The sequence below is a fragment of the Misgurnus anguillicaudatus genome, chromosome 19 (assembly GCF_027580225.2).
Source record: "Misgurnus anguillicaudatus chromosome 19, ASM2758022v2, whole genome shotgun sequence".
Lineage (NCBI taxonomy): Eukaryota > Metazoa > Chordata > Actinopteri > Cypriniformes > Cobitidae > Misgurnus > Misgurnus anguillicaudatus.
In genome coordinates, this window is record NC_073355.2 from 24,470,641 (window position 1) to 24,495,945 (window position 25,305).

Below are 25,305 nucleotides of genomic sequence, written 5' to 3' on the forward strand. Positions count from 1 at the left end.
CTGTATTGTTTAAAGAACATCAGTTGTGTTTGTTAGTAAGGCACTATTGAGGATCTTTCTTGCGCTTGTTCAACATCTCATTACGTGTCGTTCATCTTCAAAGATATCCATTATATCTAATCAAAGCTGATTCAGCAGAAGGACAAATCTCATTCTCTAGTCTCATTTAGAGCTTACAGTGCTTTTCACAACATTTACATCATATCATCTAAAGAATCGAGTAAGAGAATAAACCTGAAAAGTATTTTAAGCAACTTCCCCTTAAAAGGTTTTTACAATTTTACAATAGGAAAGTATTGCATTGCATGATTGCTCGGTTCCACACAGGCCACTACATCAATAATTCATTTGCAACATTATTGATTTACATACTTAATTCTCGTTTTATAAAGTGGGGTTGTATTTATAGTCACTCGCTGCTCATTTAATATATATTAGTATGTTTGACGGGTCGGTTTAATTATTTCCATTACTCTTCAGAATTAAGTATGTCTTACTGTAGAAGCATCCCAGCAGATCAATAGCAGAATGAGACTTGACTGTGTAGCCCTAAATAAAAACAAAATAAATCACTGTGTTGTTTTTTGTGACATTATGAGGTTTCTTATGTTAAGTTGGTTGTAAATAGATGATGTATGAATATAAGTGTGTGATGCAACATGAGCCTGATCTGTTTTGCTACGTAACCCTACATCCACATGAAAGTCAAAGAGTGTTTCAGTTGTTTAGACTGTGAGCTGCCCTATTCAATCTAACCCATTACGTTTCATGTGGATGTAGCAGTTTTTGCAGATACCATGAGCTTGCTGACCTTTTCCACATACAGCGTATGCACAGTGTCATCCACTAGATAGCAGTGTTACCAGATTTATTAATCTGTGCATGTTCATAGATTATCTCTATACTTTATCAGCTCTCATTCAAGTTGCTAAGTTTCATTAAATTTTAAAATATGAAGTCTGCCTTTACATACTTACCTTTTGTGTTTTTCAGTGGATTGGTTTATTTTTTTTTTTTTAATTCATTTTTCAAATTCAAGGTGTCATGTTTGGCTGGTGGTACCAATTAGCTGCTTTATGGGTTAAAATGTAAAGCACTGCAAAACGTGATACACACAAAATTTATTTAAAAAACAGCATCTTTAAACACCCCATGAAATGAAAGTTGGAGTTTTGTCTTATAGTATTTTGAGATCATTGGTATGCTTGTGTATTCAAAGGGATAGTTCAGAAAATCTGTTATCATTTACCCACCCTCGTGTTTTTCCACACTTATATAAATTTCTTTGTTCTGCTGAATACAAAGAGAAATGTTTGAAGAATGTTTGTGACTAAGCAGATTTGGGGCACCATTGAGTACCATATAAGAAAAAGAAATATTACTATGGATGCATTTTTCTAAATATATTTATTTGTGTTCAGCAGAACAATGAAACGTATTGTGGCGCGACTTTCCTAAAGGGACTTTGATTGTAATCACCTATTTCAATCTAATGCATTAAGTAACGTGCTTAAAGATACAACATTGTAAGCAAATACATTTACACCCTGATATTTGAAGATATCATAACACCCTGATCCTTTTATATGCCCATTTTGATTATAATTTTAACTAAAGGTTATTTTCTATGTTATGAAATTCCCTCTTAATGTTTTAATAGGAAGAAAATGTTATTTGTCAAACCATGGGGTCTTTAAAATGAGTGTGCCTCAATCTTTTTATCGCTACATAAGTCAGTATTCATGTTCAATATGTTAACTTTTAGTTATATTTATTTAATCAATACATAATGCTGCTTTGATCAACTAGGGCTACTAAACGACACCAAGATTTATCACTGCTGCTCAGCAGCCAATTGGTTACAGAAGCTTTTCACTTGCATTTTTCATTTACAAGACAATGAAAGTAAATGAATTCAGCACGACCCAGGATACACCCATTTACCCACAATTCTCCTGGAATGCCTCCTGATTGACCGCTGCCGTCTCCTCTTACTGCTGGATCTCCTCCCCATTTGCACATGGGATGTTCTGCATCCCATTTATTTCCCAATCCCATTTTCCCATCGGCTTGCCTGATACCAGCTGTAGGCCATGTTGTATCTTACACAGAATCGAACGCCATTAATGTTTCAGCGTCTGGAACCGCCATCTCCGGGCCAGGACATCGGACAGGGACTCACTGGACTTCCTGACACGCAAAATCACACCGCTAATCATCTGTAAGTTCAATTTAACACCTTCTTAAATTTCTGTTAAAGGGATAGTTCACTTTAAAATGAAATCATCATTTACTCATTCTCATGTTGTTCTAAACCTGTATGAATTTCTTATTTCTGATGAACACAAAAGAAGATATTTTGAGAAATGATGGTAAACACACAGCAGTAAGTGACCATAGACTTTCATAGTAGGAATAAAAAAATATGATGGAATACAATGGGTACCGTCAACTGTGTGCTTACCATTTATCATTTATCACAATACTTCCAATATATTTTTTCCTACCATGGAAGTCAATAGTCACTATCATTTGTCAAAATATCTTCTTTTGTGTTCATCAGAAAAAAGATATTCATACAGGTTTTGAACAACATGAGGATGAGTAAATGATGACAGAATATTAATTTTAAAGTAAACTATCCCTTTAAGCTTCTACTATTTTAATTTTAAGTTTTATAGCAGTGGTTTTCCACATTTTTTAAATATTTTTGGGAATATTTCTTTAAAGACATATTATAAAATACAACTCTGGCAACACCACATATGCAAGCAAATTGACCATAGACTGTCATTCCTGCCCTAGAACAACTATGAACATCAATCACATTGTGTGAGAAACTACACTGTAAAAAAATCAGCATAAGTTTTTGTTTTACTTATCAAATTAAGTTAAATAATTTCAACATGTTTATAAGTTACACTTTAAAAATGGCTGGGTTATTTTTGACCCATAATAGGTAAACATTGGATAGAACACACTGCTGGGTTAAATTGACCCAATGTTTGGTTGTCTTAACCCAATTGTTAATTCATGGCTGCATAACAACAACACAACATTGGGTTATTTTTTACCCAGCAGTGTGTTCTGTCCAATATTTACCCATTATGGGTCAAAAATAACCCAGCCAGTGTATGTCAACTAAATACCACAAAATTTGCTGTAATTTTGCAACTGGTTGCCAGTAACTTACTGTAGAAGATAAAGTAAAAAAAATTTTCATGTTCATTTAACTTTGAACAAAATGTTGCCAGTAAATAACATAAATGTAAAATCTACAGTAAGTTACTGGCAGCTAGTTGCCAGTAATACCCATTAATACTGTAATTTCTACAGACATTTTTTACAGTGCAGTCAATAACATAAAATAGTAGGTTCAATTGACTTGCATAACCAATTTGATTAAACTTGCATGCAGCACCGTAGCATGTTTATACAGTGTAGAGCCTTGAGATTTTAAAGACTTTGGAGTGCTTGTTATCTGATGTATGCGGGTGTGTTTTAGGGGTGTTGAGGAAGGGATCCCGGCGAGTCAGTCATGGGTAACGGCACGAGCTCAGGAGATGTCACAGAAAGCAGGCAACTGGAGTCCTGAAGGCCAAAACCCAGATGACACAGAAGATAACCACAGACAATCTCAGGTACAAAGAACCTGTCTAACCTTTTTATAGTTTATGTCGAAATAAAATTAATCATACACATGAAATAGCTAATAATAATGCAGAAATAAATGTGAAAAATAGTTATTTATTTAAATAAATCAGATATTGCTTGTCTTTATTGTAAACTCTACTGTTTTATCTTTAGGTAATTCTTTTAATATCTGTTAGAGCATGTGACATCAAGCTGTAAGACATTACAATAATGTTTTCTCTGCCTCTGTATAACAGTGGTTTAGATATGTGCAGTCATTGTAAAGGGTGTCTGCTGAAACAGTTTGTTTTCATAACCCTGAATGGCCGGTCTATCTTTCACTCATTCATATTCATTTCACTGGCAGACAGCAACAAAGCTTTTACCTCTGTTGCTGAATAAAACCTGAATACTATCGATTGTTGTACTCTTCTAAGTTTATGTTTCTATTGTTGTTTATTTTCTTTTATTCTCACACGTCTGCTTCTGATGGTGACGCTCATGTCATTCAATTTATGCATCCATATTCAACTGTTGGGGAAGAAGTTTTCAACTCTTTCTCAGCCCTGAGTGTCATTGTAGTGTCAGGATGCAAGACACTCCTGCTCGGCTAATCTATTCTTCAAATTCATGACAGCAACTTATATAACAGGGAATATAAAAAAAAATCATTTACAATCTAGCATTGGGTCAAAAAGGGACAAACCCAACTCTCTAATATACTGGGTTGTTTTAACCCATTGTTGGGTCAAATATAAACATTGATCAAGGAGGCAATAATATGAAAGGTTCTGCGATACAAAGTCTTAGAAATGCGCTGGGTTGTTTTAACCCAAGGTTTGGGTAAAGTATGCACAAACACAACCGTTGATTCAAATTTACCTAGAAAAATTTCCATATTTTACCTAACCATGGGTCGAAACAACCCAGCAAGGTTTAGAGTGTACAAGACACAATACAGCATGCTAAGAATAGTTTAAGACTTTTTTGAGCTGCCGATCGATGTAAAAAACATAATAGTGAAGTTAACTGGATAATATACCGATGTATTTATTTTTTACCTCATCTCATATATCTCTATTTGCTAAGAGGAGCCCTCTAATGTACTTAGTTTATGCAATTCACTCTCCTGGTCTTCTTCCAAAGTCCTGCATGAATTGAATTAACTAACAGCATGAGATTGTACTTTTTGCAAACCCAATTTAAGGAACATAGTAAATAGCCGTGTGCAGGACTGTCCTTCTCATGCATCTCCTTGCAGTGTGAAGGGAGAGCCGAAGGGAGAAATGTTCTCCTTTCGTTCACTGTGCTTCGGCCCGTCTCCGAGGCCGCTGGTAGTCTGCTCTTGCCTGCTGTCCCTGGGCAGTCACGCATGGTCTCCCTCTGTTTCAGCAGACAGTAGAGATGAGAGAGATGGGGCGGGACGGGTTCTCGGACACTGAGCACTATCTGCCGATGGAAGGCCATGGCAGAGCTGCTTCCATGCCTCGACTCCCAGCAGACAACCAAGTGAGCGCCTCATCCTGTCATTCCTTCATGTGTGTTTTTCCCTTTTCCCACATTCCTCCTACCTTTTTCCTGACTCTCCAAACAGCCCACTTTCCATTGCTGCCCTGTATGCCCATTGACCTAAAAAATAACAATGAGTCCCAGGAGTACAGACCAAAAAGATTGCGTGCCATGAGGTTGGGTGAGGGTGCTTCACAAGAAATGTTAGTTATGATGTTACAGTACGTCAAAAGTATTTAGTTTCCAATTTCTAATTAACAGGTTTAAATAATGTGCAGTTACATTTATGCATTTGAAAGATGCTTTCATTCAGACAGCTGGGATTACACTTACAAAAAGTACCAAAATGTACCATGGTAATACCATGGTGTTTGGGCATGGCATCATGGAACTATCATAGTGGTTTGGATTTACTATGGTACTGCCTTGGTTTTTCAAAAATGTACCTTGGTGGTACACTGGTCTCCTTGGAGTACCATGTAAATATCATAGCACATGACTTTTAGTACCATGGTATATTTCAGTATACCATGGTATTACCATTTGATACCATTACTGCACCATGGTGCTGCCACTGTAGGTTTTTGTAAGGAAAGGGGGTCTACCAATGTCCTCTGTATCACTGGGTAAGGAGTGTCCTCACATGTTTGGGTTTGCTGTCTTGATTAAATGTTTTTCTTTATTTAAATCTTCTATTTTCTGTTATTATGGGCATCTCTTCTCTTTTTCCTCTTGTATTTTTTTTTATTGAATTATTTTGTTTAATTCTTGCTAAACCTTCTGACATCTTACCTCAGTAAAAATGCTGTAGTACATTTAATTGACTATATTTAAAGCCTAATAATTGTATTTATATTATTATAATTTTTTATTTTTTTGCAAATTAGCTCTGCTTTTGCATAAGTTTGATACATTTTTCTCAGAGTTGTACAGTTTTGGCTGTGTGCATGCATGTGTGTTTCAATGCTGGGGAGTAACTCCCGTGATTCTCACGAAAACTTGGTTTTAAAAATGTCAAGCATGAAAATGTAAAAATTGCTTAAATTTACTTTTTTTTCCCACCAGACATTGAAAAACAAAGTCAGGAGTAAATGGGAACATTAATTTAAAAACTTTTACTTATCATTTAACACTTTTTGTAACATAATTTAAAAAATTAGTCCTAAAAAATCTCATTACCGCAACAGTCAGAAAACATCAACACTGACATATTTTCAAAATGACATGACAAACATGAAAGAACATAATTTGGAGATTCTGCACATGCATTTAAAATCAAAGTATTATGCTTTTATTAATTAAATTAACATTTAATAAGCATCAGTTGCGGTAATGATAATCAAAATGTCGTGTAAGCATTCTGACAAGACAATATTTCAAATTAAAAAATGATCTTACCTGGTAGCCATCTTGAAGTAACTGGTCCATGTGCTTGGTCACTCAAAATCAAACTTTATTAAAATTCTGTATGTGTGCTTAAACTGTTCTCAAAAAGTGTTGCGGAGGATGAGAACATCAGGCATGGACACATCATTTTCCTAATTTTTCTTCATTATTATTATACATGAATATTAAGTAAATATTCTTTCTGTCATCTAAAGTAGTCTAGCAAAACATCCATTTATTTATTTTTTTCTTAATATTTTTGTGTTAATTTGATTAAATTACAACATAACGCATGTTCAAACACATCCGGACACATTGCGGTAATGAGAATTTCAGCAGAAAATTAGATAAAATGTACAATTATAAATTCTTATGTTAAAATCACACATTGTGCACGGTAGAACACAGTATTGTGTTAATTCTGATGCTTTTTAATGTTACTATATTACACATTTTAAAGCTAAAATCATTAGTGCCGTGGTGTTTCAATGGTTTCGTGAGAATCACCCACCTAACTAAAAGTCCAAACTACCAACTTGATATCCACCTATGTATCATCCGTCCAAGTTTTTAGCTGATTTTTTTTAAGCCATAAACCATAGCATAACCTTTATAACCAATAGTTTTTACTTCACTTTAATAGGAGGCAACCCATCACTACTCTGTTAAAATTTCCGAAGGTTATGTGTGTTGTACTTGGTCTTGCTATAACATTTGTGTACCTAAAACTAGTGTGACACAAATTTACATTGGAAAAATGGTTTGCTGTTGTTGTGGTCTTGTGCTGTATGTACTGTGTGTGTGCGCTTTCTTGTAGTTTACCACTTTATGGCCACTGTGTCTTGTGATCACTGTACGTGTCATTTTGTGTGGTGTGGTTTTTTGTGATGTATTTCTAACACGTGCCTCTGGTGTGTGTGTGCTACTGTGGTAAGTGTCTTTTCTGTTTCACTGCTTTTCTGTGTCTAACCAGATTCTCTCTCTCTCTCTCTCTTTATATCTCTCTTTCACTCTCTCTGTTTCCGGCCTTCCCATCTTCTCATCATTTACTTTTGCATGTACCCCTGCCCTCACTGTCTCGTTCCGTGGGATGCAATCTCACCCCTGGGGTCACTTGTTGTTAATGTGCTTTGCGCCCCCATGTGCTTTCTGTGTGTGGAAAACTCTATGGACATTTGTGACGTGTCTTGTGTTTGTATGGAAATGGTTGGGTAGCAGCCACGGAGGAAAGGAAGGCACCGGGGAGATAATCTCACTGTATGTAGAATACTTAAACTTAATTCAAATTTATTTATAAAGCACTGAATAACACAACAACATTGACCATAGTGCTGTACAGACAATAGCACAATAAAAACAAATATTAAGAAATAGTCACATTTAAGTAGTTATACAAATAATAGCGCAAATAAAGTAATAAACAGTAGCACAATAATAATAATAATAAGTAAGAAATAGTCACATTTAAGTAATTATTAAAAAAATTAAAAAGGCATAAAAATGAATCTTGACTAGGATCCAAAAGAAATATAGTAATAGCAACCTCCCGTCACTTCTATGATCGAACGCTAAAGAAAACAAATGTTTTCAGATGGCTTTTAAACTGGTCGAATGTCTGTGTATCCCTAATATATAATGGCTGGCTGTTCCATAATTTGGGAGCAGCGACCACAAATGCACAATCCCCTCTGGATTTCATCTTGGACCGAGGAACAACAAGAAGTTTTTGTGCTTGAGATCGTAAGGATCTAGTTGGCTTTTGTTCCTGAATTAGATCCACAGTGTTGGGGAAAGTAACTTTTTAAAGTAATGCATTACAATATTAAGTTACTCCCAAAAAAAGTAACTAATTGCGTTACTTAGTTACTTTTCATGGAAAGTAATGCTTACATTACTTTTATTTACTTTTGCGTTACTTTTTCTTGGCTGAAGCTTGATCTCTTTCAGGCCTTGCAGGTGTTTTTTTCATGACTGAAAAGTTCTGCATTCAGAAATTGCATATTTCATCACAAAAATATCGCACTCTGGCCTGCCATCTCAGTTTCTGACTCTAACTGTTCCCACACAGGCGTGTACGCATAATGTGATGTGTTTAGTATAATTCAGTACATAATTTTTATTATCAAATTAATTAAACTAAAAAAGTAACTCAAATATTAATGTGTACATTTAAAAAGTAATGTGTTACTTTACTCGTTACTTTAAAAAAGTAATATTATTAAGTAATGCACTTTACTTGTAATGCATTACTCCCAACACTGTTAGATCCCCAATAAAGGATGGAGCTATTCCATGTAAAGATTTACATACAAATAAAAAATCTTAAAATGAATCCTCAAAGAAACAGGCAACCAATGCAATGATTTTAACACAGGGGTAATATGATCAAACTTACCAGTGTCTGTGAGCATTCGCGCAGCCGCATTTTGAACCATTTCCAGTCTTTAGTTTGAGCACCATAATATAGTGAGTTGCAAAAATGTAATCTTGAAATGATAAATGCATAATATATCTCTAATTTTCTCACTTTTTGACTCTCTTCACCATGATTTCTGTTTTGGCTAATTGTCAATAAATTGTTGCTTTATGAACTTTGATCAGTATTTTTCAGCAGCAGGGCTTAATGGGGTTTTCAATGGCCTACACTTAAAGGCAGGGTGCATGATCTCTGAAAGCCAATGTTGACATTTGAAATCACCTATACAAACACGCCCCTACCCCAATAGAATCTGGACCTTCTTTTGACAGACCCACCCCACACATACTCAACCCAGGCAACGATGTAGGTTGGTAGAACCGCCCCATACTGATGATTGGCTACAAGTGTGTTTTGGTAGTCAGCCTGACTCCCTTTTCCAAAGTGTTTGTCAAAAATCACGCACCCCCTCTACTCTTATGTGGTTATGGCCTTGTAAAATTACAATATTAATTCTTTGTTATAATTATTTTGATTAAAATTTGCTGCCCAAATTGCAGGAAAAAAAACAAAGTAATCGTTAAAGAATCACTCATATATGCTTGTATGATTGCTTCTAAAGTATATCTGCTGTCCGTGCTCTTATTGTTTTGTGTGCATTTGTGTTATCTGTACTTGCGTTTAAATGTGAACATAATATGTTCTATGTGTATGTCCATATGAAAATAATTCTGGGTATTAGAAAAAATCTGCAAAAACCAAATACATAAGTACATTGATTCTGGTTTGTACATTCCTAAAGTTGTGCAATATGTGCTGATCGTTCATGTGAGGTGGGAAACTGTAAATCAGCCTGAAAAGGGAGGAGTGGATTTATTTGTAAATTTTTATTTCTTTGTTTTTTTTTTACAAAAAGTGCTCAATACGATTGAGTGGATGTGTCACTTTTGTACTCTTGGTCCGAACAATCTGCCCCGTACAGTAAATGCAGGATCAAATGAGGTTAGGGTAAAAGGTCTGGGTTTTATAACCAGCCCATTCTGCACATCCTTTGGATCACATCCTCACATCCTCCTTTGCCTGTATAGTGGTATGCATGGCTGTAAAAAGAGAGGGGTGTGCTGAAGAACGGCGCTTCTCTGGGATCTTCTTTGCTCTTGTTGATCAGAGAAGATCTAGAGAAGGTTGCAAATTCACTTATTTCTACTTAAATAGACGTAGTCTTGGATGCATGTAAGGCCCAACCTTTTTGCTTCCTCTTCTTTGTCTGGTCTCTCCATAAAGCAGACTGTCATCACTTTCTCCTCTTTTTTTGCATGGTGAATGGTGTTTATTTTGTGAATGGTGAATTTTACTGGAACTGGCTGATTGTCCTGGACAATCATACCACACCAACTCTCAGACTAACAGTATTAAACACACACAAAGGTTTATCAAACATTTACATCTTCTGGTCTTAAAATCAATACTGGGTGATCTGATCACAGATGTAATAAACAAAGTCTAAAACCAGATCACTCAGACCAAAGTTGGATATAGGTAAGAAATACACAACTGAGCCCCTGACAGTGAAGGATTGACTAATCAAAAAACAAACCTTCACAGGACCATACAATGACACAGATTAAAGTTGTAATGTGTCTCAACCATTTGTGATCAGATCACCTAATACAGATCGTAATACCAGGTGTAAACAGGGTCATACATTGTCAACCAAAAAAGTGACGCTCCCTTCACAACTCTACCAAACCCTTTCATTTCCAATAAACAGAAACCTCTCTTTTCCTTCGCTCCCTTTCTCTCTCTCTTTCTCGCCACTGTGCCTGTTCTCTCAGCAGACTATCACTGATAACAGTCCTATGAAGCGCTCAGCTTCATCTCTGGGTCATGGTCGGCAAGGTCGGTCAATGAGAGGTGACGACTACGTATTGGAGAGGGTCATCCCAGAAGAGGGTCACAGACACGGGCATCGGCATAGAGATCGCAGCCATCGCGCGTCCGAGCGCTCCCTTAGCCGCTACACTGATGCTGACACAGGTCAGAGACCAAAGCACTGCTGTAATACAATTTATGCTGTCAAATGTGATTATGATGGATAGAACAAGCACCATTGTCTACAACCTTAACATTTGTGGGCCATAAAATAGCATACAGTAATCTCATTTCTACCAGCAGGTCTTGGTACAGACCTCAGCACCACCACACAGTCAGGAGACCTGTCATCAAAGGAGAGGGACCGGGGCCGGGCCAAAGACCGGAAACACCATCACCACCACCACCATCACCACGGCTCTGTAGATAAAGAGCGATACGGAAACGAGTATAGCCACAGACAGTCTAGAGAGGGAGACCGCCGCTGGTCTCGCTCGCCCAGTGAGGGGAGAGAGTGCCTAACTCACAGACAGGTGGGCGATTCATTCATACTGTAAAGGGCATGTACACAACATGTCCTGCTGGAAATCCAAATTGAGCTGGTAGTTATTGAACATGGGAGCTGGTTTTTAGTTAGTTCAAGCTGGTGATTACATCAACCAAGCTGAAAGATTGAACTAGAAACAAATCGACTGTTGACTTTTAGAAAATGATTGAAGTTACTAACCAGCTGCCATGTTGCAAAGTAGCTATCAGCATAGATTTCCAAACAGTACATAAATCATCTCATTGTTTGTACTTAACTAAAATTGTGATTTTGATAGTCAGCAGATGCAAAAATAATACCAGCCATGTGAATAACTGTGAATGATTTATTGAGTTAAACTAAACTGTTTAACACAAAATATATACATGCTTAAATATGCGAAATTGATGTATATATTTCCACCTATGCAACAGAATTCAATTCTTTTTGTTTTCTTTTTTTGTGTTCTCTTTTTCCTGTGATTTGTTGCTTAATGTTTGGTCATTTATTTTATTGCTGTTTGCATCGGTTGCTTCGCTCTACTGTTTTGCCATGTCGTTCATCATCGCATCGATCTCTCTCTCTTTCTCTCGTCATCTTACTTCCTCCCTGACTGCTGTTGTGTCTATGCATCATCTTCTACTGTCTTTCTTCTTGTCGTGTGGTTAATTTTGTGGTTCTGTTTTATTTGCCTTGTTCCATTTTCATGTAGGGCAGTAGTTCAGTAAGCGGGAGTCCAGTCCCCTCAACCTCTGGGACCAGCACGCCCCGACGCGGCCGGCGTCAGCTGCCCCAAACCCCTGCTACGCCCCGGCCCCATGTCACCTATTCCCCCGTGGTCCGTAAGCCCAACAGCACCCCCCCTCCTGGCCAACAACAGAACCGACTTCCCACCCCAACCTCCCGTCGGTTTTCTCCACCTGCCCCCGAACCCCCAACCAACCGCCACCCTTCCCCTCCACACCACGGTTCCACCCGTCACGCGCACTGGGGCCCCGACCCTTCAGAGGGCATGGAGGGCGATGGTTTCTATGACGACCAAGACTACGAGTTCAATCACCACGAGCCTCCGTCCTACGAGCAAAGCCCCGTCCAGGGCAACCCTCATCCCCATTCCCCCAGGACTTCCCGTCACAGTGGCCCACCCCAGGGTCAGCCACATCCCCGGCGTATGCCAAACGGTTACCGGTCCTCCTCTCCTTCTCCACACCACCAGGCCCCCACACACCCGGGACCTCATAAACCTCCCCATCCCAGAGGGCCCAGGAAGGGCCTCCATGAACCTTACAGTGAAACTGATGAGGATGATTGGTGCTAGCCTCTGGGAAGAGGGGAGTGAGGGGGCCAGAATGGGATCAAATGGATCCCTTCACATGGATTGCCGCCATATGGATAACAGATCTCAAAGCAAACAGGAGACTTTATTATCGAGTCTGAGCTGTCCAGGGAAACACTAGGCAGTGTTCTGAATGTCCACAGGGAAATCAAGGCATGTTTTTTTTTATTCTTTCTTTTTTCAATTTCTCCACTGCCAAGTGTTTCCCTGAAAGGGAACGGACTGCTTACTTTCAATATGAAGACTGGGGAGGTGAAGAAAAGAAAATCTATGTTTTGACGAGGAGGTGGGACGTCTGAACTTTCAGGACGTTTCATGCAGTCCCTCCTTAAGCGAAATGACAGGCCGTAATGTTGTCGCTAATCTTAGAAATACGAGAAGCTCTCTTAACACTCAAAAAAAAGAAGGATCACCTTTTTATTTTGCAGAACTTGACTGGAGATTTGTTTATTGCAAAAATCAGTCCAGAGGCTGGGAAATATCGATGAGTTTTATCATCTACTGTTATTTATTGTATCCCAGTTGTGGTTGGGGAATGGGCAGAGGTGATCTCACCTGGACCGTTAAGAAAGCCCACCCTGCACTTCAGAACCCAAACTCAAGAAAGCCGAATCGCTAACAAAAAAAATCGGAGCGAAAAATGAATAGCTCTTCACTCTTTCTTCTTCTATGGCTTCGTCTTCTGCTTCTCATTGGAAACATTGGAGTTTGAATCTTCTGTTGCACTGCCCAGCTTTCTTTGAACTCCTAGAAAATAAATCCCTTGGAAATCCTGCATGATTGAAAAAAAAACAAGTTAAAAAAATATAAATGAAGAAATTTTTGATAAATAGGGGAAAGGGGGGATAAAATCATTGGCTTTTTTGTCATGTCTGTAAAGTTCTCTCTCTCTCTCCTATCAACACCCACCCTCTCTCTCTCTCTATCTCGCTCTCTGTCATCTCTTTCTCCAAACGGTGTGCTTGCAAGTCATTGGTAACATACATAGGTGTTCTTTAATGCTTACATTACACATTTTGTGCACACATTAAATTACCAAAAAATAACGATGAATTATATAGCACAATTATTTTTAAGCTAAAATCATTTACATTCCTCTGTAGATAGGTGATTTGTTCACTTGCACAAAAACTGATATAGTAGCACACACTCACCTAGTATACACACAAACCTATACGCACATAGCAGACAAAAGACATCTTCGAGCACTACAAGTGTCTTCCAGGGTATTAATGTGGAGAGATAGAGAGGTGGTTGGGTGAACGAGAAGAGAGAGAGAGAGAACCTTTCCATTTTTAGATATGATTTTTTGTTGATAATAACAATGTGTGTATAAAGATTGTCACATAATTGATGATGACGGTGATGGAGATGATGTTTTTCATTTGATTTTGTATCTGTTTTTGTATTTGATTGCGCTGCTCTCTGCATTGCCATACATGTTGTCATGTGAGTTGTGTGTAGATGGTGCGTGGAGCTCTGTGATTGTAATCCTTTGACAGGAACACATCTGACCTTCTACCAATCTAGCTCTCTGACATGAGCTGTTTCCATGGAAACACATTCTCAGCCGTATCACTGAGCGTTAATGACAGTTCGAAAGCATGCTCCGTCTGATCTCAAGTCTCTGTAACTGTGAACACTTTGTATCGAGAAGAAATTGTAATAGGATTCGAGTGAATGAGAGGAGAGATTAGTTATTGATCTTACTAATAATATGCAGGGGATTTAGATATTTAGGTTGCGGATGATTGTTTGCGTTTTAGATCTCCTCTCTCGCTCCATTTTAATAATATCAAGAAGGAAAAAAGAAAGATATTTAACACAGTTTTTAAGTTGACAAAAAGTCATTCGATACTAAAGTATGAAAAGATAACTGAGCTCCACTACCTCTACTTGGTCAGCAGATGGCGCCGTGATCCACATTGTTGGGCAGCCAGTGGTCTTGGTTCTGAGTCGCCTATTTCTGTTTTATGTTTTTGTCAATGACCTGTACACTGAGAGTACTACTATGTGTCTGTCACAAATGGTGCACTGTTCTGTGTTCAGGAAATGTAACACAGCCAATCAAACTGCACATGTAACACAGCACAGAAACATGTAACATCAAATTGCATGGGTGAAACAATGACCGGGCCTTTTCTGACAAAACTCGTCTCTTGTGTCCCCCTGATCTTTGTGTGTTTTCGGCCCACGTCCTCTGCGGAGCGACCCCGCGTACACAGACCCACTGCCGAACTCATCATAACCTGCAGCATGTGCAAATTATAGTGTATGTAGCATTACTAACATAGTATTATCATCACGCACACACTTTACTCGATTCTGGATGTAGCATTCGTTGTGTGATATAAGAGTGAAACGGTTGGCAAATTTACGCCTCTCCAGGTTCAGTATCTCCCTAGTTATGCGTTTTTTGAATGGTTTATCTATGAATTACATTATTAGGGATGTATTACTGAGATCAGTGCCTTATTCACTTTTTGCTATGTCATAGATGTCGTATTTAGAGTGCATGATGTACACATATACAGCTGCAATGTGATGGTTTGCAGTGCTTTCTTCACACAGAAATTTTTTTTGATTTCAGCACACACATTTCATAAATAGTTTGAGTTGAGAGTAAGGTGAGAGTAAAATGTTTGTGAACTCTGTGTCGGTCTGTGTATTTGTACAGGATCAAGAGAAGTTTGTCGAAAATTCGTGGTGCAAATGATTTTTCATGCAGTTGTGAACAGAGGTATTGGCACCCTTTGTAAATGTGGGCGGGGAAGGCTGTGAAGATAAATATATGGTGTTTTTCTGTTTGAGCTTTAATTTAGAAACATCACAAAAATCTAATGTTTCATTTATTAAAAAAAAAATTTGAAAGTGGAGGGGTCAAATCATAAATAATTAGACATTGGCCACAATTATTGCACAATTATTACTCTTTGCTACCTCCGTTTGCAAGGGTAACAGCTGTGAGTCTTCTTTTATAATGTTTAATGATGTTGAAGAATTCATGACAAGTGATCTTAGATTATTCCTCCATACAGGATTTCTCCAGACCCTTCATATGTTGGTTCTCTCTCCTCTTTATTTCACTTTAGTCATTTTCTGTATGGTTCAGGTCAGGGAATGGGAGGGCTATGGCAGAACTTTGATTTTGTGCTTAGTGACTCATTTTTTGTTGATTTTTATGTTTGTTTTAAGCCAATTTTTTAATGAAAGATTTAACCACAACTCATTATAAGGTTTCTAGTAGAGCAAGTCAGGTTTTGACTTTTTTATCTGTTTTTTTTATATATATATAATCCATGACACCATGTATCTGATTAAGATGTCCAGGACCTCTGGTCTGATATAAAAGTAGTAGGGTTGCAACAGTAAAGATTCTGGGGTACACTCTCAGAAATAAGGGTACAAAAGTTGTTACTGGGACAGTACCCTTTCAAAAAGGTACACCTTTGTACCAAAGAGTGCATATTAGTACTCAAATGTACATATTGGCAGTTCAAAGATCAGTTTTGGGGAAAGTTACTTTTAAAAGTAATGCATTAAAATATTAAGTTACTCCCCCAAAAAGTAACTAATTGCGTTACTAGTTACTTTTCATGGAAAGTAATGCTTAAGTTACTTTTAAGTTATTTTCGCGTTACTTTTTCTTACTTTGCAGGTGTTTTTTTATGACTGAAAAGTTCTGCATCCAGAAATTGCATATTTTCAACGCAAAAATGTCAAGCTCTGGTCTGCCATCAACATTTCTGACTGAAACTGTTCACGCATAGAGTGTGTAATTCTACGTTCAGTTTAATGCAGTACATTGTTTTTTTTTTACATCTAATTAATTAAACTGAAAAGTAACTCGCATTACTTTTTTAAAAAAGTAACACAAATATTATTGTGTACATTTATAAAGTACTTTACTTGTAAGGTAATATTATTATGTAATGCACGTTACTTGTAATGCGTTACCCCCAACACTGTCAAAGATACATATTTGTACCTAAATGGTACATATTAGGACCTTTTTAAAAGGGTACTGCCCCAGCTTTGTACCTTTATTGTTGCCAGTGTATATTTAACTGTTTACATGAAGCACGTTTTAATCCCTGTGTGCACCAAAGCTATCTTGTGTTTCTGCTGACAATAAACTCTTTTCCTTTCATATGGTTGTGAACCCAGTCCTATTTAAAGTTCCAGTATGCAAATGTATTGTGCTTGAGTTTGTTTTTGTTTTAGAGCAGAGGATTTGTTTCTTTAACAACTTGAGGTGATGGCGGTGCGATTTTCCTTTATTTTATTTAATTTTTTAGGCTTTCTGACCCCAAGATTCAATTGATTTCTGATGTTCTCCATCTGTGGTCCTTGGAGAGTCTTTATCCACTCAAATTATTTTCCTTGCTAATCATTAAGATGATATAGACACACGTCCTCTTTCAGGCAGATTTGCAACATCACTAGTTGATTTAAATGTCTTCATTATTGCCCTGATTGTGGAAATAGATGTTTTCATGGTTTTAACTATTTCCTTAAAGTCACTTTCTACTTTGTGTAGCTCAACAATCTTTTGCTTGACAACATCATGTTTCTAGTCACCTTTGGTGTGCTAAGAAAATGTTAACATCAATGGGAATACTTCAGAGATTTTTTACTCATAAAAATTTCTAGGGGTGCCAATAATTGTGTCAAGTATAGAAAGACATTTATTTAATAATGTAATTTTCCCCCAATTTCAATTGTTTAATTCAATAAAACATTGTATTTTGTGGTTTTCTTTTTAATTAAAAAAAAAGACAAATCTTAGATTTGTTTTCTCAGCTTTCTTTGCTCATTTTTGCCGGGGGTGCCAATATTTGGTCCACAACTGTACTCTTAACTTTGTACGTGTGCGTGTGTGAGGCTGTAAAAGAAAAGGAAAGAAAAGCAACAGTCTGGATATGGCATTGACATTTCTCACTGTCTGTTCAAATAATTCATCACTACTAACAACCTCAGTCCATGTTCTACTAACAAGTGGCAAGTAAAAATACAATGCCATCAAGCAATGTGGGCGTCACATTGTAAAAAAAAAAGTTTAAAGACCTTTTCTTTCTTCAGATACAAAAAAAGTGTAGAAAAGTATGTACCTCAAGAACTGCATGTGCTATGTGCATGCCACAGCATTCAACAGCGGGAATAAAAAAGGAACATTTTGTAGAAAACACACAAGTACGGATCAATCTTTTTTAAAGTAATACATTCCTTTATGCTCTATTTTTTAAAACTAACAAAAAACGAATACAATCGTAACCTGGGGAGGAAAATAATTTTGGTGTGATTTGAAAGTTCTGTTTTTTCTTCTGTTTCTAGCTATTTTTTCTGCAACCTTAAAAGAGAGACACTTCAACACTATGTTCAGGACACAACATGACTGATGTCACACAAAAAAAATGAAATAAAAGTGTCAAGAACCATTTTGCTGTTTTTGAGTTGGACTAGGTGTGTGTGTGTGTGTGTGTGTGTGTGTGTGTGTGTGCACGTGCGTGTGGGCGTGCAAGCGTGTGTGTGGTTCTGGAGATCCCTTTCTAACCTCTTCCTTCCACTATTTTCTTACACAATTTCAAATGAATGTGTGTTGAGGATGCACTCTGCTCTTTGTGTCATCTCCACTTGTGTGCTTACAATCCTGCTCTCAGAGAAAAGGTACAAATGCTGTTATTTTTAAGAGGGATCAGACCACAGGAGTGGACATAAGACACCCTGAGGTTAGGTGTCTTGCTCAAGTACTCTTAGCAGGATTTGACGCTGTGCATTAATGGCTCTTTACTATTGCTGTCAGATGCTGTTTGTGAAATGATGCAAAGCACATATAGGGTCCAACAGTCTGGAAACTGTTTAACGTTCTTTTCTAAATTACTAAAATTTCAACAGTAGCGAGTAATTGTTGGTTTTATACTCAATATGGCCTTGAGACCGTGTTTATGTGTTTAACCAGATTGAAAATTTGTGTGTGGAAATCTGAAAGTTTTGTCTGTTAGGTGTTAGCATGGCCATTTTATTAGAGAGCACTGTAAAAAATACTTTGCTGCCTTAAATTTTTTGTTGAATCAACTCGGATTTACAAGTCATTTCAACTTACTATTATTAATCTTGACTAGAGATGAGTTGTTATAACTACAGGTGAGTTGTTATGACTTACAAAATTAAGTTGACTTTTCTTAACTATATTTTATAAGTTGTGACAACTCATCTCTGTTGACATGAATTGTAAATCTGAGTTGATTTAACAAAAATTTTTAAGGCAGCAAAGTATTTTTTACAGTGAGGCCATTTCTTGAATCTAATTTCCTTTTTTGACACTTAATAAAATACTAAAAATAGGGCAAAAGAAAAGTTTCCTATAGCTTGTAGAGTAGTGACAGAACAAATGTGTTTGGTTCTCAGAGCAGAGGAATGCTAAAATGTAAATCTTGCTGCATGCACTTTAAATTGGACTAAGCTAAAAGGTGTGCGTGTACAGCAGGTAAAATAAGTATTAATCGTATCACCATTTTTTTTTCAGTTAACATACCTATGCAGTCACCACATTCAAAGAAATCAAACTATAGTAGTTCATAAAATAAGTTATGTGTTATCACGTAAAATGAGTATGACACAAGAAAAGTATTGAACACGCTTAATAAAATGTATTTAATACTTTGTACAAAAGCCTTTGTTGGTAATGAAAGCTTCAAGACGCATCCTGAATGAAGAAACAGTTGCATGCCTTGCTTAGATATGATTTTGACCTTTTCTTCCACACAAACTTCTTCAAATCTTGAAGGTTGTGGGCCTCTTCTGTACATTATGATCTTTAGTTCTTCTTTCCATAGATTTTAATTGGATTCAAGTCAGGTGATCAGCGGAGCCATTCTAGCAGCTTTATTTTCTTTGCTTGGCTGTGTGTTTGGGTTTTCCCATCATGAAATGTTTCTTGCATGACACCTTGGTAATAAGACACTATTTTATAGGCCATCAGTTGGGACTAAACTGGCTGTTATTATTTGCACTTACTTAAGGGGCAGGATTGCTTTTTTATTACTGACTGTATTGGCTTTTCATGCCTTTTGCACCTCCTTTTCTATGGGGTCCAATGGTTTTGCCCATTGTGTCATTTTACGTGATTACACATAACTTAATTTATGGACATCTATGGCTTGATTACTTTGCATGTGGATTGCATGGGTTGTTACCAGTGTTGGGTAAGTTATTTAAAAAAGTTAATAAATACTACTAATTACATTTTCAATCATGTACAAATTACTCTCTCCAAAAAACGATTTGTTGGCTGAACAACCATTACTTAATAAAGTAATTAGATTAAACACAAAAAAAGTATTCATAACTTTCCAACCTCTACTTAACACATTTAGTTTGTGTAACACAAACATTTTAGTTACCAGTGAACTTAAATGTATGCAAAAATAAAATTAAAAAACATAAGTAATGCCAACTACTATAACAATTGCGTCAAAATTAAGTAAATCTAGCATAACATTTTAAGTACCTAAGAGCCACGTGATATGCAAATTTCCCATGATGCCTCTCCAGACAATAATTCTGACATTTGTCGTAGCCATTTTGTGAAGCACACTGTAAAAAATCCAACTTCAAAATGTTCTTTCAATTAATGTAATTATGTAACTTGAACAAAGATTTTTTTGTTGAAGGGCGTCAATTCATTATTTTGTGTTCACTGAATGAAATAAGCAAAATCATCCTGCTAACAAATACTATTTGAAGAGTTTCGTTGCAAAACCAGATAACCACCGTTTTTTTAATTTTTCAGAAATCTCTTTTTTTGGTTGTGAATTCCAATTAATTTCAATTTAACTGCAGTTGTTTTGTTTTGATTTAAACCTTCATAACTTAAAAAATACAGCTAAGTAGCACCATAAAACAAAATAATAACATGATAACATAATAATAAACATGTTTTCACAAAAATGTAAAAAAAATGGATTAATCTCGTTTTGCTACGAAACTCTTCATTTTGGTTACTGGACGTAGATATATACATGTTCACTCCTTTGATTAATATTTACTAAAAAAGTTTAGTGTTTTAATATTTGCTGGCTTTATTTATGTTGATATGTTGTTATGTTAATGTTAGTTGTATGTTGTATTAAGAGTAATTTTGAAAGAATGATGTTTGTTCATTGTTATCATGATTGAGAACTATGTGTTCAGTGTAGAGGATGGCACAGTGGGTTAGCGCGCGTCATCGTTGCCTCACAGCAAAAACGGTTTTTGGTTCAAGCAAGGGCTAAGTCAGACAAAGTCTTTGTTCAGGAGACCTTTCTGTGTACACTCCCACAGTCCAAAACATGCAGGTTAGCTGAATTGGATACACTAAATTGCACTTTACCCAACTTCACTCTAAAAAATTATGTGTTAGATTTACTTCTTGTAAGTAAAATTATCTAAATTGGGATTACTTAAAAAGTGTGAGGCAAAAATATATTTTAAGTAAATCCAACACATCACTTTAATTACTTATTACTAATTACTTTCTTAATCCTGTTTAATAAATGATACAAAGATAGGCTTGAAACATCTCAAATAAATCATATAACAGTACATACATTTTTCTGGTCACACTTTTTAAGATACAATTCTCATTATTAACTAACTATTTACTACTTTTGCCTCAATGTACTCCTAATTGCTGCTTATCAATAGTTACTAAAGTAGTTGTTAAGTTAAGGTCTTAATCAGGCATTAATTTGTGCTTTTTAAGTAAAAAAATATTTTCTGCCTATTATTTTTTTGTTGAATCAACTCAGATGTCATTTCAACTTATTATTATTTATCTTGACTAGAGATGAGTTGTTATAACTACAGATGAGTTGTTATAACTTATAAATATAGCTGAAAAAAGTCTTGAGTTGATTTAACAAAAGAATTTAAGGCATTTTTTACAGTACACAAAAACAGACGGTGCTAAATGGCACTGAAAGTGATTCTTGGCTCGTAAACAGAGGGGAGCCATTTTTAGTGCTATATATATGGTTCTACATAGCACCTTATGGTGCTACACGGGTGCTACAGGTACTTCATCTGTGTTATATGGCGCTCAAAAAATGGTTCCTGATTACGAGGCCAAGAAACGCCCCCAGTGACATTTAGCCCCATTTGCTTTTTAGAGTGTATGCTAATAGCAGCCAATATCTCAGTAATATTAATAACCAACCAGTTAATAGTGAGAATTGTAAACTAGAGTGTTTCTATTATTCTTATTACATCACCCAATTATATAAAGTAAGAAGGATACGTAAAACATGCAATTTAACCTTATATTTTAAATTCCGATGTTAAATCCACTATTGTATTATATATAATTGATCTACAGTCAATACACAGTATTTAGTTCAATAACATTAAAAGAAACTGTAATTTAATTACTGAAAAATTAGGAATAATCCCTTACTTCAAGGAAAAAGTAATTAAATTACAACGACTAATACTTGATGTTGTACCAACATCTGCTTAAAATATCATGTCAATACCTTTACAATATAGGTTCTAAAATATGGTGATATGTTCAACACTTATTTTACCCGCTATATCTCAGATTTTCAGTGTTCTTTCAGACTTTTGCCCGCTAAGGTATTTGTGGCAGCATGTGCTGTCCTGGCAGTATCTTGATTTAACAGCCACTGTAAACTGTCTGCCTGCCCCCTTTCTTTTTACCCTTGTTCTGTCCTTTTACGATCGTGTTTTTGTCTATATGAGGTTCTGCTGAGCTGAGTGTTCTGGAGTCATTTGCTCAGGAGATTGCAGCAGAAATCTGCATTCCTGTGAGATTTCAGACACAAGAGCTTCAGGTTACAGACTCCACAAGGAAAGGGAGGGGGGAACTCATACCATTAGCAGGACAATTGATTGGCCACACAGGCATTCATACGCTCCCCTCCCCCTGGCTGCTTGCTGTATGTCGCCCAGATGTGCGGATGTGTGAAGGGTGCTGTCCTTCCTCTCGTCTAATAATACCTCCTTCCGCTCACTCACACATTCCTCTCTCTCTCTGCCTGCCCCGTTTCCTGTGCCCTTCCCCCTTCCAACCTGGTGCATGATTGTGCTGTGTCAACAACACATGGTTTATGCAAAGATATATAGGATCTTTAACATGTTTGCTCATTTACATGGAATTACCAGTATTTTGTAAATAAAATGACAACAATGTAGGTCAATTTGGCTTTAAAATGTTTATATAGCCTATATCTTTTAATTGTGTATTGTATTGTATTTGCAGATATGTATGTAAAAATAATAATTTTCAAATCTAACTGCTTAAGTTTACCCATCATTGCATTCACTTTTCAGACTTAATGACCATTAATCATTTTTTGTTGTTGTTTTAAGTTAAAGTGAGAGAAAAATCTTCTATACTAAAAATGTTGGCATAATTACCCTGTCTCAGATACATTAACTGTATATTATAAAGCATTTTTTCATTTAAGATGTTAATTTAAAGCATTAAGATGCGTCAAAATATTTTAAAATGATGACCAAAGATTAAAGCAAAACATGTAGTTTTAACTCACTATTCTGTCAACAACTGCTATAAATAGTCAGTTGTGTTAGGGTTACTACAGGATACCAACTAATAACTTGCATAGAATTTAGAAGCAACCTGATGAGAGATGCTGTGAAAGGAAGTGACAGGTTGTGGTTTTACTACACTTGCTGATGGCCCATTAATCCTTTGTAAAGAATACCTAAACGTTTAACTGCTATTATTCTTTTGTTATCCATATCCTGAGCCAGCTTGAGAGTTGAAAAGATGTGGGAGTGTAACAGTCATGACAGCGATCATCCGGCCCGATGCGCTCTCACCGCATCCTGCCTTCCGCGAACACCTCCCGCCTGCCCGCGAGCTCCCCGCGCGCCTCCTGGTGGTCACGTGACAAACAATACTTCAACAACACAGACCAAACCTAGCTGACTCAGAAAATTTCCCAGATAAACCGGTCTTGACATGACACGTCACAAAAAATGTTTATGATACGAAATCTTTTATTATACAAAAGTGAGGTAGATATCAAACAGAGAGAAAATTGGCGTGTATTAGCTTATGTCATATTAACCCAAGACCCACTCAGTGGTGTTGGGCTGTTCTGGTAGCACCTTAAATACGTATTAAACTTAAATACGTAATATTTAAACACATTCAGTACAAGAACACATTCTTGGCAAATAAATAAATAGGAAAAGTTCATGTTAATGTCCATGGGATTTGTTTCGATCACAGTTTTTCCTCAGAAGTAGGCAACATGTCCTGAATCAGATCGTTTTTGAACAATAGTTCAAGTTTCCAAAACAAGCCCGGACTTGCGCAATCCATCGATCTGATATCGCCTTCTCCAGATCTGGGAATTCCTTTCAGCAAAGTGCTATTGGGATAGCTACTGTTTCTGTGCCACACTACGACTTTCCCTCGGTAGTGCGCAAAGTTCACATATGCCTTCACTCTCTGCACAATACCTCGTGCTGAGCTTTAAGTCTTCCCTTTCAAAATGTCACAATTGCTCTTGGCACGTGCACAAATGACAGAGAGTCCAGCTTTCTACCACAGTTCGCAGAATTATTCTGGGATGTCTGCAGAATTCCTCTGACCTCCTCACTCTCCAGTTTGGCTTTTTTGCATGGCAGGAAGTCAGGCTCCGTGGCTGTTCTGCTCCGTCTCTTTCTGGAGTGTCGGTCTAGTCTGCTTGGGTTGCAGTTCTCTTTGTCCACTATCGGTTGTGTAGGACTGTGGAGATCCGGCTGGGTTTCGAGTTCGTGCGTTTGCTTATCCTCGGAAGGTTGTATCTCCATAGTGCACTGTTGAGTTGGCACTTCAGACACCGTGGAGCTTGCTGTGTCCATCGGCTCGTCTGTTTGTGATGTGCTCTCTGTGACACTGGATGTGTCCGTTTGTCCCTTGTTCTCGTTTTGCAGTCTGGCAAAGTGGTAGATGTCCCTTGCAGATTTCATGACGAGCGTCAGCAGCAGGCTCCGGTGGAGACGAAGTCCACCGCGCTGGGTGCGCGAGCTGTACATTTTACCCAAAGCCTGGATCATAATCTGCTTGGCCTCTGCTGTGACATCCATTGTTCTACTTTAGTTTCTACTTAATTAACTTCCGGTTTCTTTATAAATATACAAACAATGTTGGTTTAATTTTTCTCTATCTTATTTTCACAGTCGTTTCATTCACCGAAATAAACCCCAGCGTACAGGCAGCGGGGTTTATATAGGTTTGGTGACGTACGCGCTAGTGATAGACATTTGGACTCCTCCCATGACTTGCTACTCTACTCTGTTTGAGGAAATAAGCAGAACGTGTATCACTTTCTTCCTGATGTAATCTCTTTGTCATAATACTTTTTGATGATTAGGTATGGTATCACAAACTAGCTACCACAACACTAATAACTCACAAATAATACTAATAATTATAATATAAAAAACAAACTATACTGACCGCTATAGAACATATATGATGCTTAAAATTAGATATCTTACTCGACAATAAAATGCTAAATTCATAAGTGTTAAAGTAAATGACCACTTTCATTTAAATATGTATTATTAGTATCCACATTCACTTATGCCCATATAAGGAACATCCGCAGGTTA

General features: G+C 37.0%; 2 protein-coding genes across 2 annotated transcripts in view; one reads left to right on the forward strand and one right to left on the reverse strand.

Moving 5' to 3' along the window:
* Positions 1-18,116, forward strand: part of cacna1aa (calcium channel, voltage-dependent, P/Q type, alpha 1A subunit, a) — a 114,553-nt gene extending 96,437 nt beyond the window's left edge. The window contains exons 45-51 of the mRNA XM_055193737.2: positions 2,112-2,221; positions 3,506-3,641; positions 5,026-5,142; positions 7,744-7,785; positions 10,783-10,981; positions 11,120-11,349; positions 12,055-18,116. Of these exons, the coding sequence (XP_055049712.2) occupies positions 2,112-2,221; positions 3,506-3,641; positions 5,026-5,142; positions 7,744-7,785; positions 10,783-10,981; positions 11,120-11,349; positions 12,055-12,660 (1,440 nt within the window). The 3' untranslated portion in view covers positions 12,661-18,116. The remainder of the gene's footprint in view (positions 1-2,111; positions 2,222-3,505; positions 3,642-5,025; positions 5,143-7,743; positions 7,786-10,782; positions 10,982-11,119; positions 11,350-12,054) is intronic.
* Positions 18,117-23,682: 5,566 nt separating this feature from the next.
* Positions 23,683-24,902, reverse strand: ier2a (immediate early response 2a). The gene has a single exon (XM_055193758.2). The coding sequence runs from the start codon at positions 24,775-24,777 to the stop codon at positions 24,196-24,198; it is 582 nt and encodes a 193-aa protein (XP_055049733.1). The 5' UTR covers positions 24,778-24,902; the 3' UTR covers positions 23,683-24,195.
* Positions 24,903-25,305: the final 403 nt, after the last annotated feature.